We start from the raw sequence: 13,877 nt of genomic DNA on the forward strand, positions 1-13,877 counted from the left end.
TAGTTACCATGGGTGTCACATCTATATACACCATCATCCCCCATGAGAACAGATTACAAGCCATAAGAAACATTATCCCTGAGGCTGACATTGCTTCTGTTTCACTTTCCCAATTTTTTCTTACAACAACTACTTCAGATTTGGAGACTCCCTATACCTACAAATGAATGGCACTGCCACAGGCACATACATGTCCACCAATAGGCCAATATATTTATGACAGACGCTGAAGTCTGCTTCCTCGGCACATGCCCTCTCAACCTCCTGGATGTTGATGAGATCTTCATCATGTGGATGCATAAGAAGGAATTTCTACAGACTATCTAACCCCTAATCTCACCAAAGCACCAGGCCTTGTAATGGACCCAGGTGACAGCTGTGCCCTGCTATCAACAAAGACCACATTGTCACTGGACCAAACAACATCCAGGGTTCATTCACCTCTTCTACCTGCATCATACATACCATCAACTGCTTACAGTGTGCCTCTGCTATCTACATTGGACAAATGGGATGATCCCTACATGAAAGAATGAATGACCACCGATCTGACATCAATTCCAGAAAGACACAAAAACCCATGCCAGAACATTTTAATCTCCCTGGGCTTTCTGTCACTGACCTCAGAGTAGGTGTTCTTAAACAAAACTAAAAACCAACTTGAACATGAAATTGAAGAACAAGAAATCATCCACAGACCGGATTGTGTTAAGCATGGTCTCAACAGAGACTCTGGATTTTACTGTTAGTTGGGTTAGCTTTTATAATCAATTTGTCCCTTAATGGGCTAACTGCTTTGTGTACAGTTTCGATCTCATCAATCTACCTTTGCCTCTCTTAGCTGTGCCTCTTCCTTTCCTCCCACTTTCCCTATGCTTTGCATTTAAAACATCTTATTCCTTTCTGTTTAATACCCTTCCTCCCTGCAGGTCCAGTCATACCAGCTGACAAAGGAGGCTGCAGCCTACAAAAGATCATGCCTCTCTGAATGAGTTTGTCTATAACAGGTATAGGCAACCCTCAGCATGGGTATCAGAGCATGGCATGCCAAGGTATTTTGCATGGCATGTGCTCCTTAGGGCAGATGGTGGGGAAGGAACCAGGGCTGCACTGCAATGAGGATCTGACCCTTTGCGACCCCCCTCCCCACATCCACCCCTGGCACACCATCATCTTACAAGTCAAAGTTGCATGTGTTTTTGGTATTCTGCCCCAAAATTTGCCCAGCCCTGGTCTATAGGGTGCTATGATACCCTGCCTTCTGCCAACTGTATAACAGCTTTGGTAACTGGTGACTTTTTTTTCTTAACTGTTCCATTATAAGGCTCAGTTCAGCACTTCCTTTAGTCATACAAAGTTCAGTTTTTGCATGAACACTGATGTTAAATGTTGTATTGTAGAGTTTGGGAATCATTGCCTTTCAACAGCAGTATCAAAGATGTTCAGCCTTGCAAACCTCATACTAGCTGTGACGGGATTCTTTCCTTTTCACATATCATTACCATTAATATAAAGTCACTCTTGCTCACTAGTTTACTCTGTGTGTGTGTGTGTGTGTGTGTGTGTGTACACGCATATTTTACACTCCTGTTGTCATCAGCTTGTTTCTTGCTGTGGATGTCAGGTTTGCATTTTGAGGACTCGGAATTAATTTTTCTTGCTGCCAGACTGGCCTAAGGATGCGAGTTTTGATATATCCTTTTCAGCAGCCAGGGTCCTAGTTGGTAGATTTCACTGTAAAATTATTTGACAAAATGTGATGGGTGCACAGTACAGTTCAGTGGGATTTTGGGTCTTGCACCCCGTAAAGAAGAATGTAAATGAGGTAAGGGCTCCTAATGTTTGGTATAGTGAGAAAACAAACTGCTCTTACCCAGTAGTAAACTGTCTAAAAAGAGGGTTAGTACCAGAAACTGTGTTGGGACAATTGTTACTAGGTAATTTTCAGGTGCTGAGGACTACCTTGTGTCTTGTCTGTCAGTCAGCAGTGCCAGTACAACACTCCCCAGATATCCACATTTTATAATATACAATATGGCTACTAATTGTTCATCGTTTCATTGTACTTGCTAATAATCTTCTGAAAATGGAGCAAATGCTAAGACTGTTTGTTTAAATTTCTCATTAGACTTTCTAGTGCAATAATAACCAGAAATGAGATCATTTTAAATTTAACTAAAAAATTTTATTAACAATGTAAAATGTCTAATATATTACAGTCTGAGCTAATTCTGGCATGCCCTATAAGAGTGAACATTTAGTTGATGCGCAGACATGCTTCAACTGCTAATGGAAACAAAATATGGTAATCTGCTTTACATTTGAGGGTAATAGTATATTTTACTACACCATCTTTTTTAACTGAATTACTCCTTTCTTCCAAAAGTTGAAATAGACACCATTGGCTTAAAAGTAATTTCATTACTTCTATGCATTGTACAGTATGTAGATACAATGATTACTCTGTATTTACAAGTTCTGAATATTTCTCATACATGGTTTTGTGTATTATAAATTAAGATATATTTGACTATGTAGTTCTTGGATAAATTGAGAGAGAGTGGAAGACTAAATATGAATGAGAGCACAAAAAGCAATAGGAGAGCTTGTGCATGTTCTATTATATATTATTTTAATATTTTAGAACGTTAACACTTTGCTGTTTTAAATAGCTATTTATGTATAAAGATTGTTAGAATATGATCAAATATTTTAATGTGATACTAATAAGTTATAGTCCTAGACTTGTATTGTAAACAAAACTTTGTGGCTGCACAGTAAAAAAAAAAACCCATAACAATAATTCTTCTTTTGTCACTGTATGATTTAAAGCATGCATGTAAATGTCATTTTAAAAAAATATTTAAAAACATTTGAAATATGGTATATCTGTTCCCCATTTGGTTCTTGTCTGCAACACCACATTGTAAAACTTTTTGTGAAAAGGGGAATGGGACAAAGTAACAGGGCAGTGTAGAAAACATACTTGATAATCAAGAGCAGTCAAGATTTATTCTTTCAAAGGTCAAATAATATTGGCTTAATCAAAGTTATCTTTTTCTTGGCATTTCTGTGTTGAATCTTTTAGCTTGAAACAAGGCAGCATAGTCCAAAGAATCTTCGCTTCCGTCTTCTCACTAATGGGTAAGGAGTCAGGTTTAGGAGGCTGCTATCATCTGCAATGAAACGTACATACTTTAATATAATTATTTTAAATTGAAAAGAATCTCTTTCCTTCCAATATTTGAGTAGCATCTAGGACACCCAGTAATGGATCCCATTGTGTGAGGCAATGTATGAACAAAGAGCAAAGAAACATTTTCCCCACTGAACTGACAATCTTAACACTGCTAATTTCAATCCTTTGTGTAAAAAGCATGTCCCTACACTATGAAATACATAGGTCTGTCTTGCATTTATTTTATTCCAACTATTTCATTTAATTTTCTTTTATATAATTCCAGCCTTAGAATGCTAATTATGAAGCCATGACTATAGCTTCATGACCACGTGTCCATGCCGCATACAGTATTTCAGAACATCCAGGGCGTGTCTACAAGACACTTACTGCATAGTAGACTAATTAGCTCTGCAGTAAATATCCATGTACATGCACAGAACTATTAGGTTGCAAGAAACTAATAGATGCAGCAGGATAGTACTTGTAAATACAAGTACTATACTACTGTGCAGTTATTTACTGCTCAGCAATGCACATGCAGATGCTGACCCAACAGTAAACTGCTCCTGGTCAGACCAGCCAGCAGAGGGCCACACTCTTGCCTGCTGCCTAGCCACCTGGCTCAACAGCTGCAGGAATCTCGAGGCTCAGCCAGCTCCTCTGCCACTTGATGCAGCCACCAGTTACCAATTACCTGGCCTGATTCCTCCCCCCCCCCCGGCTCATGCCCCCTGCCAGCCTGGGGCTGCCCCCAGACCACATTGCCACTGCCAATCAGAGCCTGGGGCTGACACCCATGACCCCTGCTAACCCAGGGCTGGCACACAGGTAGCAGCGGCCAGAGCCTGAATGAGGTAGGGCACCAAAGTGTGCCTGCTCCTTTAAGGGCAGGAACTGCCTGGCTAGAGAGCCTGAGGAGCTAGACAGAGCTCTACAGCTGCAGGTTGCTGTGGCAGCAGGTTAATGGGGGAATTTGCCTGTACCTGCACCTGGTCAGATGACTGGAAGAAGTCAGGGCCCTGGGTACATATAAGCCCCAGGGCTGAGGTCAGCAGGGGTTAGTTCTCTGGCAAGCTGCCAGCGGAAGTGCACCTGTCTGCACAGTAAACCAGGTATTGAAGCAGTGAGGGATACAAGGTAGGAGTCCGGGCCAAAGACTTGAATCTCCCCAAGGCATCTTGAGGCAGGGCTGTGTCCCAGAGAGAGACAGGGAATGCCTCGGAACACCCTCCTGTGGCGGAACTCAAGGCAGGGCTGACCCACCTAGGGAAGAAAGAGAAAAGCCCCGAAGGCAGGGCTTCCTTTTGTAGGAAAAACGGAGCCAGATGAGCTGCACTGAGACAAACCACCCACGCAGTATATACTGGTGCCCTGTGCTTCTCCAGGGTAGGGGCCCCACCACATCCATCGCTATCCGTGAGAATGGTACATTGATAATGGGTAATGGCTGGAGTAGGGCTCGAGCTGGGTGGTCCTCCCGCATCCTGTGGCATTCTGGGCACATTGCACACTGGCAGGCGATGTCTTCCCCCAGTGCCTTCCAAAAAAAACAGCAGGCCACCCTGGATATAGTTTTGTCCTGGCCCAGGTGCCCTCCTGTGGGGTTTGTGTGGGCCAACTGCCATACAGGCTGACAGAACTGGGTGGGCACTACCAACTGGGCTTCCTCCTGCCCCACCTGCTGGCCTCTCTGGACCCAGTAAAGTAACTGGTCCCTTATCTCATACTGCAAGGCTCTGGCAGTGGTCTCCAGCTGGTCACTCCTTGTTTTGAGGACTTGAGCCTGGATTGCTCAGAGTTCCTTGTCTTCTTCTTATGCTTCCCTGAACTGCAGCCCACTGACCACATCACACAGGTCCACCTCCTCTGTGTCCTCGGCTGACTCCCCACTGTCTTCAAGCTCCCCGAGCCACCCATTGTGATCTCTGAGCTGTCGATGTCTGCTCTCAGCATCCTGCACCCTTTCCAGGACATCATAAATCAGGGTCCAATCATGCCCCAGCAACATATCACACACCAGGCATGGGGCTACTCCAACTAACAGATCCCCTTGATGTTCCATGACTCAAAGTTGGATCCACCGGCATTTGACCCTTCCTGTCTCACCATGGAAGCAGACCATCCTCACTGGCATTGCTCTGCTAACCATTTGGAGTGGGACGAGATCAGCCTGCACTAATGATTGGGCATACCCCGAGTCCAGCGTGGCCTTGACGGGGCGGTGCTCCACCCACATTCTCCTGATGGGATGGCTCCACATGGCACTGTTTCCCTCAGAGGCATAACTGCAGTCCATCGGCTCACTGATGTCCATTTCCTTTCGTCTTTTGGTCTGCCCTTTTGGGGAACTGTCAGGCCTCCAGCATTCCATGGGGCTGCTTGGGCACTCTCGTGAAAAGTGCTCTGTTCTCTCACACTGGAAGCAGACCATCTCCCTTGGTCTGCTCCTGATAGGGTTTAGCCTCTTCTCAGCCTTGCATGGGTGAGTGCTCCCTGGGCTCGGCACCGGTTTCTCCCAGCTGTACACCATCTCGGATACTGCAAAAGCTTCTGCTAATCTTAAGGCCTCTTCACAGTTGGCTGGCGAGTGCTGGCAGACCCATTGTTGGGTGTGCTCATCTAAGTAATTCTGGAAATGTTCCAGGAGTATTTGGTCAGCCAGCACTTCTTGGTCATAGGTGGCTGGGCTCAACCACTTATTCAGAACTCAAAGCAATTGCATCAGGATCTGGGACTGTTTCTCATCAGGGGCCTTCTTGGCCCAGAACTGCTTCCAGTAGTACTCTGGGTTGATCTCGAGTCTATATAAAATGGTAGCCTTAACCTGCTCATAATTCCTAACTTTGTCTCAGGCTAGGGCCCGGTATGCTGCCTGTGCTTTACCTACAATAAGTGCCCCCAGATGACTGGCCCAATACCCTTTATCCAATCCAGTCATAAGAGCGTGCCGCTTGAATGCTTTGATGTATGCTTCTGAGTCATTGTCCTGGGTCATTTTGGGCATCTTGAAAGCAGGTAGACTGTGGCACAGTCAATCTTGTTGCCAGTCCAACATCTGTTGCTTCATGTCTATTATTTGGGTGAGAGCCTGTAGGTTCTGGCTCAGGACATCAGGTTGGGCCATTGCTGCTGGCTGCATCATGATATTGTTGACTTCTGGCAGGGCCCTTTGAAGGTTCCCAGCCAATGCACCACTTTGCACCTGTCTGGCCTTGTGCAGGCACTCTCTTGCCACTTTGGAGCATGCACCTGGCGCTGGACGCAGGGTGTGTTCCAGCAGCCTTGATGTTGGGTCATGTTCACCCCAAAGGAGGCCCCAGTACTCACCTGCCATGATTTGGTTTCTCCCTTCAGTGTTGGGGCTCCACCTCCCCTACACCCCAGACATGCGCCAACCCTCAGGATGGCCAAATGTTGGACTGCTGGCTCGCCCTTCTGATGACTTCGCCTGCCTCCATCTCCTCGCTCATCACCTGGCCTCTTTCAGTGCGAGCCACACACTGGACATCGGACCGCCGTGGTCAAAATGCTGGGTCTTCCCTCGCTATGCTGTCACCTGCCATGCCATCCTGGCTCCTTCTGGCCTGTGGAGGCTGCCCTTGGCCCCTTCTCCCTGCTTTCAGGCCCTGAGAAACACAAAACAATTTAAGAAGAAAGAAAGAAAAAAGGAACAGTTGGGGTATGGGGCTTCAGCCTGCCCCACTCACGGGTCCAACATCCGTGGCTCCAAGGTCCCTCGACGCTGTCCTCTTTAGTCTGGCCACCCTGCCGGACCGGCATGGTGCCTTGTTCAATAAATCCTGGACACCTCTGTTGGATCCCTACCAGTATACTTCCCAAACTGCTGACACTGCCCATGTGCAGCCCAGGGAGCAGCTCTGCCTTCTGTCTCCAGTGGTGATGCTGCCCTTTTCTCCATTTCCCTGCCACCAGCTTTTAAATCAGCTGGGCAGCGATTCTTAATGACATCATCAGTGGGTGCCATTCCCATCTGGCAATAAAAGTGGCTGATGGGCAGTTCATCTTGGAACAGCAGTGAAACTTTTAGGGCACATTTATGCAATACAATATAGATCTAATGCTGATAGAGGTCCCTAGACACTACTAGGTGCATCTACATAAGATGCTATGGTGCAGTAGCATTGCAGGGCACTAACTGTGATGTAATGCTACTGTGCAGTAGCATCAGAAAAAAATGTGGCAACGGTACTGAGCAGTAATGCTGGGTTACTGCACAGTCATTTAGTACTTGCATAAGTAACAAATATGCAGTCTGCCACTCATGCAGACGTGGTCACTGTAACATAAAATAAGAGCATAGAGATGCATGACATACAAGACGTCCTTTTAGTAATACTTTACTTTAGGTAACTAATTTCAGGAGGTAGCAATTCTCTTGCTTAATTATAAATCACAGTATCACCCAAAACAATCTCAATTGAATTTCAAATTACTAATTAGAAAATCAACTAAAATGCCAGATTCCTGCTATAATTCTCTAAATGTGAAATTTCAGTTTTCTGATACTCAGTATATTTGGATAATTTATAATGATGTTTTTTACTTCATAAGGGCTAGTGTTTATACCTATTAAAATCAGATAAAAATACAAGAACTCTGTCTCATTATTGGCCTCAGAGCTATGGGAAAAAACCCAACTACAGTAGTAAATGCATGCTAAATATGAACAAAATTCCATCTGATCTTAGAAAAAAAATAATGCTACATCTAGTAATCTGGTTTCAAGAGTGATCTTAGATTATCATCTCTCAAACTGACAAGTAATGGGGACTGAAGCCACAAAGATATAAGCACCTAAGTTAAAAATACAGATACTTGTAATCCCTTCTTAGTTACTGCCTAACTCTGGAAACATCCATATTTAACATCTAAAATCCATATTTCTTGCATTTCTGAGTCACTTAAAGGTGTTTTTTTCTGAGTGCACCTAGTAGTGCTTCAGTATTGACAGTGTTAAACAATTCAGGCCTAAACTCTGTTGGGATTTACCATATCTATCACATTTGAGGGCTCTATCAGAAGCTCTGTCTTAGCATACCTCTGCACAAAGTGTGGTGGCGGCCATTGCCTTCCTTTGAAAGGTTGGAGGGAATGCTGGTAGTGCCCTAACCTTCTGTATCACAGTTCAGTGGTTAGACTCTCAACCAGGATGTGGGTGACCTGGATCCAATTCCCTCCTCTGTTTGAAGAAATTCCCATCTCTTCCTGAACTGTATAAGGATCCTAGGACACCAGCTCAGGGGTGGGTCTTCCATTAGGGGAACCAGGTGCAACACTCAATATATTGGCATGCACATGCATCTGGATCTGGGAAGGGCAAGGTGTAAAACTGCTGTTCAAGGTATTCCTGGTAGGTGTTTCAAATGGCCAGGGCTGCTTGGGTCTTGAAGGGGAGGGAGAGGAAGAGACTGGGTGGGGTGGATTGCTTTTGAATTTGAGTGGGGAGAGTTTGCTTTGTACCTTATTTGATTCTGCTTCTATAATTGTTTTGTGTTGTAATGCAAGCCACCCTGAGTCCTTTTTTTGGAAAGTCAGCATATAAATCTAATAAATAAATACATAATAAATAACCTTTAGCTATCTTCTCCATCTCCTTCCAAATATTTTGCAACCGCCTTCCCTAAAGTTTTAGGAGTATGGTGTGTGTGTTTCTCGTACTCTGCTTTGAGGGCTGTACCACTAAACTGTTAGCTAGTTGGGATGAAATCCCAATATAACTTTTGTATGCTTCATCTTTTGTCTGTGTACATGGCATTATTCAGCATTATGGAAATACTAATATAATATGTATTATGAGGAATAAACTTTTTCCATCATGCTCTTAACCACAATGAAACCAAGTTTCCTCTTAATGCAAAAGAATACATTGCTCCTATACATGTCTGACAGTGCATCTGTGCAGGATCCAGCCATACTTTGTTTTGATGGGAAAACAAATTATGGTCAAAGCTGCTAGCTTCAGGGCACATATACCTAAATAGGGCAGTTGCCTCACTAACCTTGAGCTACAAGTGTTCCATTGACTATGCATGTCTCTGCGGAGTAGAAAATCTTACCATGCAGCTGGAGCCAGTAGGGTGTATACCTTCATTTTTGTCATAGGTACTAGGCACAATCAGTTGGGTGTCTTGCCACATCCTCCCTCCCATACAGATCAATTTAGTAGAAGTATAAAAGCTCTACATTTTCAAAGTACAGTAGTTTTAATTTAGTGTGAAATCACAGCCCTACTGAAGTTTGACAAAGCTCCCGCTGAATTCATTACAGCCATGAATTCTCCCACTACATTTTTTTAGAACATCTGCAAGAAAACAGTCTTGATTCTCTAATTATAAGCTAAGCTCAAACTCTTATATATCTTAATTTACACCACAGGTCAGAAAAACATGACTCACCTTGATTTTTCAATGGTAAAGGCATAGTCTCCCTGAGTTTACTTAAAAGGTTTTTCATTTCTCTTATATCTCTGTGGAAACAAAACATAAAACTGAGAAAACAGATCAAACTTTTGGAGACTTTAAATATAAGCAACTTATTTTTTCTTTGTTGTGGTAGTGCATTATGCTGACATACTAAAAGACAATAGTCAAAAGTGAGGGTAAAGACCTTTGAATCTAATAGGCAAGTATTTGGTTCACATATGAGTGTTAGTCAAACTCTTTATTTTTGCGTCATTAGGAATATACCCTTGCAAAGAAAACACCAAAGTAGGTTTAATAAAGGAGAAACTGTTGAGCTGATTTGATTGTAATTGGTAGTTTTCTGTTTCAAATTTAGCCTGGGATGATGTTATAATTACCATTTATGGCTCTTGAATGGTCTTTAGGAAATAAATTGGTGGGTTCAGGCCAACTCCTAGGGGAGAAATGTACAATAAACACCACAACTGGCACTTGTCAGAACCAATGTAGGCTGTATCATCCTTTTGTAAGGTGTATAAGGTGTGTTGTCTATATTTTGTACCTTGTACAGTGCCAGGCACATGATCTGTGCTTAAAAAAGTAACACATGTGCAATCTCTTCATATTGATTGAGTTTTACAGCAGTTCCAATTCTATGGAAGAGGAGAACATTTCAGCCAGCAGAACTGTCAGTTCGGCCACTCAGAAGTCAAAGGGGAGAAATTAAATACCCTTTGTTATAGTAATAAGTTTTCCCTTTCCCAAAGCAGGTTATAGAAGGGAGGTGGTTGTTTCCCGAAAAGCTGAAGGTGAAAAATAAGCTCAATGTTGGGCTTGGTGCTGAATGTTATGTGTAGACCAGCACTTCTGCACTAGGACTTCATGGGTCTTAGAGTGAAAGAGGTAGCTGTTTCTTCTATTCAGGTTTCTTCAGCCAATCAGCAACTCAAAAGAACAGAATTTGGCTTTTTCCAAAAAACATAGTAAACATTATGCTTTCAGTAGTAACTACTGCAAAGGCTTGAAAATGAATCTCTTGTGCTAAGGGAGTAGGCCTGGTGGCTATCATTTCCTTTCTACTGATTTTGATAAGAGCCTTAGACATTTGCTCCTGTGCCTCGATAGGTACAACATGAACAGAATTTATATCAGATATTATTTTTATTCTACACATGTATAATTATCGGCAGGCACAATTCATGCCAATTGGGTATCTTCATTACCTGATATTTGAGTGCAAAAATGGAGACCAAACTGGAGACCAAACTAGGAGCCTGGTTCAGACCAGATGGAATCAGTCTCTGTCTCTCCTCTGAAGGCAGGTTTTGTTTGAAAGCAGCCCCCACTGGTACTCAGCTAGATGAAATATTTCACTATTGGCCCATTTCTGCACCTGTGCATTAGTTGTTATTATAAGTTATATTAGGTGCTAAAGAAATGCTAAATGCCTTTTAATTCACTGATAACTTTTACAGTAACAATGTTGACTGTCTGTGGAAAAGACCGAATAAAGTATCAGACAAATTCCAGTATTAAGAACAAATGCTACACATACCTTTCAGCATTTTCAATATCTGTGGAAACCTGCCATGAATGTTGTTGAATATCTATTGGTGATGATGATGTGTCCTCTAAAATAGGTACTTCTGAACTCTCCTCCATTTTACTGTCTACAATCTTGGTGGCACAAGGCTCTTTTCCTTTAAAATGTTAAGACAAAGCAAAATATATCCCTGTTACTGAAAACAATTTATACAAATATATTTTGACCTGGAGAGATGTGAATGCATACTCAGCATGAACACAGGGAGTGAAGAGGAAGGATATCATGTACTAATGAGAGGTGTGCTTCACAGCCAGGTAGCCATATGAATAAGGTCAAATGGCTAAGCATATTGCTAGCCTAAGGAAGGGTACCTTGTGCCCAAAAGCTTGTTTAAATCTTTCCCAACTATGCAGTTGGTCCAATAAAAGATACTGCCCACCAAAATCCTTCCTATAAGCATCTTGCTGAACATTTTATGCAACAGTCCCATTTGAAACCTAGTAATAAAGTGCAATATCTCAACTATGGGCCAAAGATGAAATGGAGCAAAATTAAATGGTGGCTTAAGTATATACAATAACAATGACTTAAAAAGCTCTGGCATCCATGAACATCATAATGTGTGTTTCCTAGTCTGTATTACTTTCTGTTATGATGAAAAATTAGACAAAATATCGCTTTGGGTACTTGAGAAGTTTATTAGCGCTACATACTTGCCAATATTCATCCCCAAATCCTAGCTGTTAATAGGTATGGGTGACCGTATGTCCTGGTTTGGCTGGAACAGTCCTGGATTCCGTAAAGCATGTGCAGGCAGGGTGGTGTCTGCTCCAGTCCACCCGCCTTTCTCCCACACAGCATCAATGGTTCCTGCCTGCCTACCTGCCTGGCACACCATACCACTTCACCTCCCTACTGGACTCTGGCCCAGGACTTTTGACCAACTGGCCAGCCCTGGCTTATGAAATCCAGGACTGTACCAGCCTAACTGGGACATATGGTTACCCCTACGTATAGGGGGGTAGAGAAGGAAAGGTGGGGCTTGGTGTAGGTGGTGACTGCAAGAGATGTAAAGGATAGTGGGATTGGCTGGTGTCTTGGTAAGGCTGTTCTTCAGCCTTTCTTGTCTCTAGTGCTGAGTGCAGCCTACCACCAAGCACTATTATGGGATGCATTCCTTTAGTGTTATCATTTGAATAAGAATTTTGAAGCAGGACTGCTTTCCAGACATCTTTCTCAGACCTTAAAGTTCCTGTTTCTGACTGGTTCATTTGAATGTCAACATGCCAGTGAATAAATAACTCCTATTAAGTAAGACATTACAAAAGAAAATAAATCAATTTTAAAATAAAACCTGGGGTCTACTTAGGAGTTGGTAGGAAATTTTTTTTATTATTTCACAACATTTTTAGAGATTGAAAAAAATGCCCTTGTTCTGCATCAGGACAAACCTGAGACCACCGATGTTCTGAGAACCAGACCCACCAATCAATAAGAAATTCTGAACAATCTCTGGTCTGAATGTGCAGCTAATCTTAAATTTAGCAAGAAATTGCCTAGTTAGATATTAGCTGAGTAATTACAGGATAGAAGAAATTACTTGTTTCCATCATCCAGCATTTCAGGTCATTCCTCCTCCTACCTCCCCTTTTTCAGTCAAACCTCCCTCTGTCTTTCTGTGCATTATAATCATGTATTATTTTAAATTACTCCCAATTGTCCAGTCCTGTTTATGCCATTGTCTTATCAGGATCTCAGTGCTAGACTTCTAACTGTCTGAGGCTCTTAGCTACTTTCTGCTCTTTTCAGAGTACTGAGGTTTACAGGCTCATAATAAAATAGACAATTATCATATAACTGTGCTTATCACTTCCCTACTAAAATGATTGTTCTGGTATGCGATCCAATTTTTCACAGTTGCTAGAAAATGCAAACTATTATTGTTATCATTTGATGTTAGTTAAATTTTACCATTATTTTAAAAGTGTTTCGGTTTTAAACAAGGATTCTTTTTCCTTTACGGATGACAGGAATTCAGAGTCTGCACCAATCTTTTTTCTGCACAAAGGCAGTCTCACTTGGTTTTGGAAGAACAAGTGGTACAGAGCTCTTTTCAACTGAAAGGAGCTTTTCACTAGTAATTTTGTTGAATCCTAACCCATTCATGAAGCACTCCTTGAAATTCAGAACGTCTGCTAAAAAATAACTTCAAAAATAAATGGGAATCTCTTAATAAAAAAGGCTCTGCTTGAAGACTGTCAAGAGCTTAGGTTTACTACTTCTACTATATGTTATATAATCTGTGCAGGAGGGAGGATATGTCCTGTATATATATACTTTATCCTTAATAGAAAGACAAGACCTGATCCAACTCTCAGAAGTCAGTGGAAAGCCTCCCATTGACTTTAGTTGGTGCCCAGTCAGACCAATAGATTTTCAGAGATCATTGCTCCTGGTTGTTGGGCTAGAATACTGGCTATAGTAATTCAAAAACAAGAAAAAAAGAAAAAGGCTTAGGCAAGAGTCCTACAGGAGGCAAACTGCACTGTGGCAGACATGATCAACCTAGAAACTCTGAAGAAAGTTACTACAAACTCTCAGTTGATAATTCAGAGTGGCTGTGAGGAGATTCTGCTTTTCTTCTTTCCTATCACTCAACATACTGGCATGCACGTGCATCCCTAGTGGGTACATCTGCATTTGCAAATAATCTGGGAGCAGTTTACTT

The 13,877-nt window shown here is 42.4% G+C and overlaps 2 protein-coding genes across 8 annotated transcripts in view; one reads left to right on the forward strand and one right to left on the reverse strand.

The window, feature by feature from the left end:
* Window positions 1-13,877, forward strand: part of SREK1IP1 (SREK1 interacting protein 1) — a 190,655-nt gene that overhangs the window by 92,566 nt on the left and 84,212 nt on the right. The window lies entirely within an intron of this gene.
* The window catches only part of RGS7BP (regulator of G protein signaling 7 binding protein), a 90,678-nt gene continuing 78,964 nt past the window's right edge, over window positions 2,164-13,877 (reverse strand). For all 5 annotated transcript variants that reach the window (XM_059725141.1, XM_059725142.1, XM_059725140.1 and 2 more), the window contains 3 exons: window positions 11,159-11,303; window positions 9,598-9,668; window positions 2,164-3,176 (listed from right to left, as the gene is read on the reverse strand). In XM_059725141.1, the coding sequence (XP_059581124.1) occupies window positions 3,085-3,176; window positions 9,598-9,668; window positions 11,159-11,303 (308 nt within the window). In that variant the 3' untranslated portion in view covers window positions 2,164-3,084. The remainder of the gene's footprint in view (window positions 3,177-9,597; window positions 9,669-11,158; window positions 11,304-13,877) is intronic.

The sequence above is a fragment of the Alligator mississippiensis genome, chromosome 3 (genome assembly GCF_030867095.1).
Source record: "Alligator mississippiensis isolate rAllMis1 chromosome 3, rAllMis1, whole genome shotgun sequence".
In the NCBI taxonomy this organism is placed as follows: Eukaryota; Metazoa; Chordata; order Crocodylia; family Alligatoridae; genus Alligator; species Alligator mississippiensis.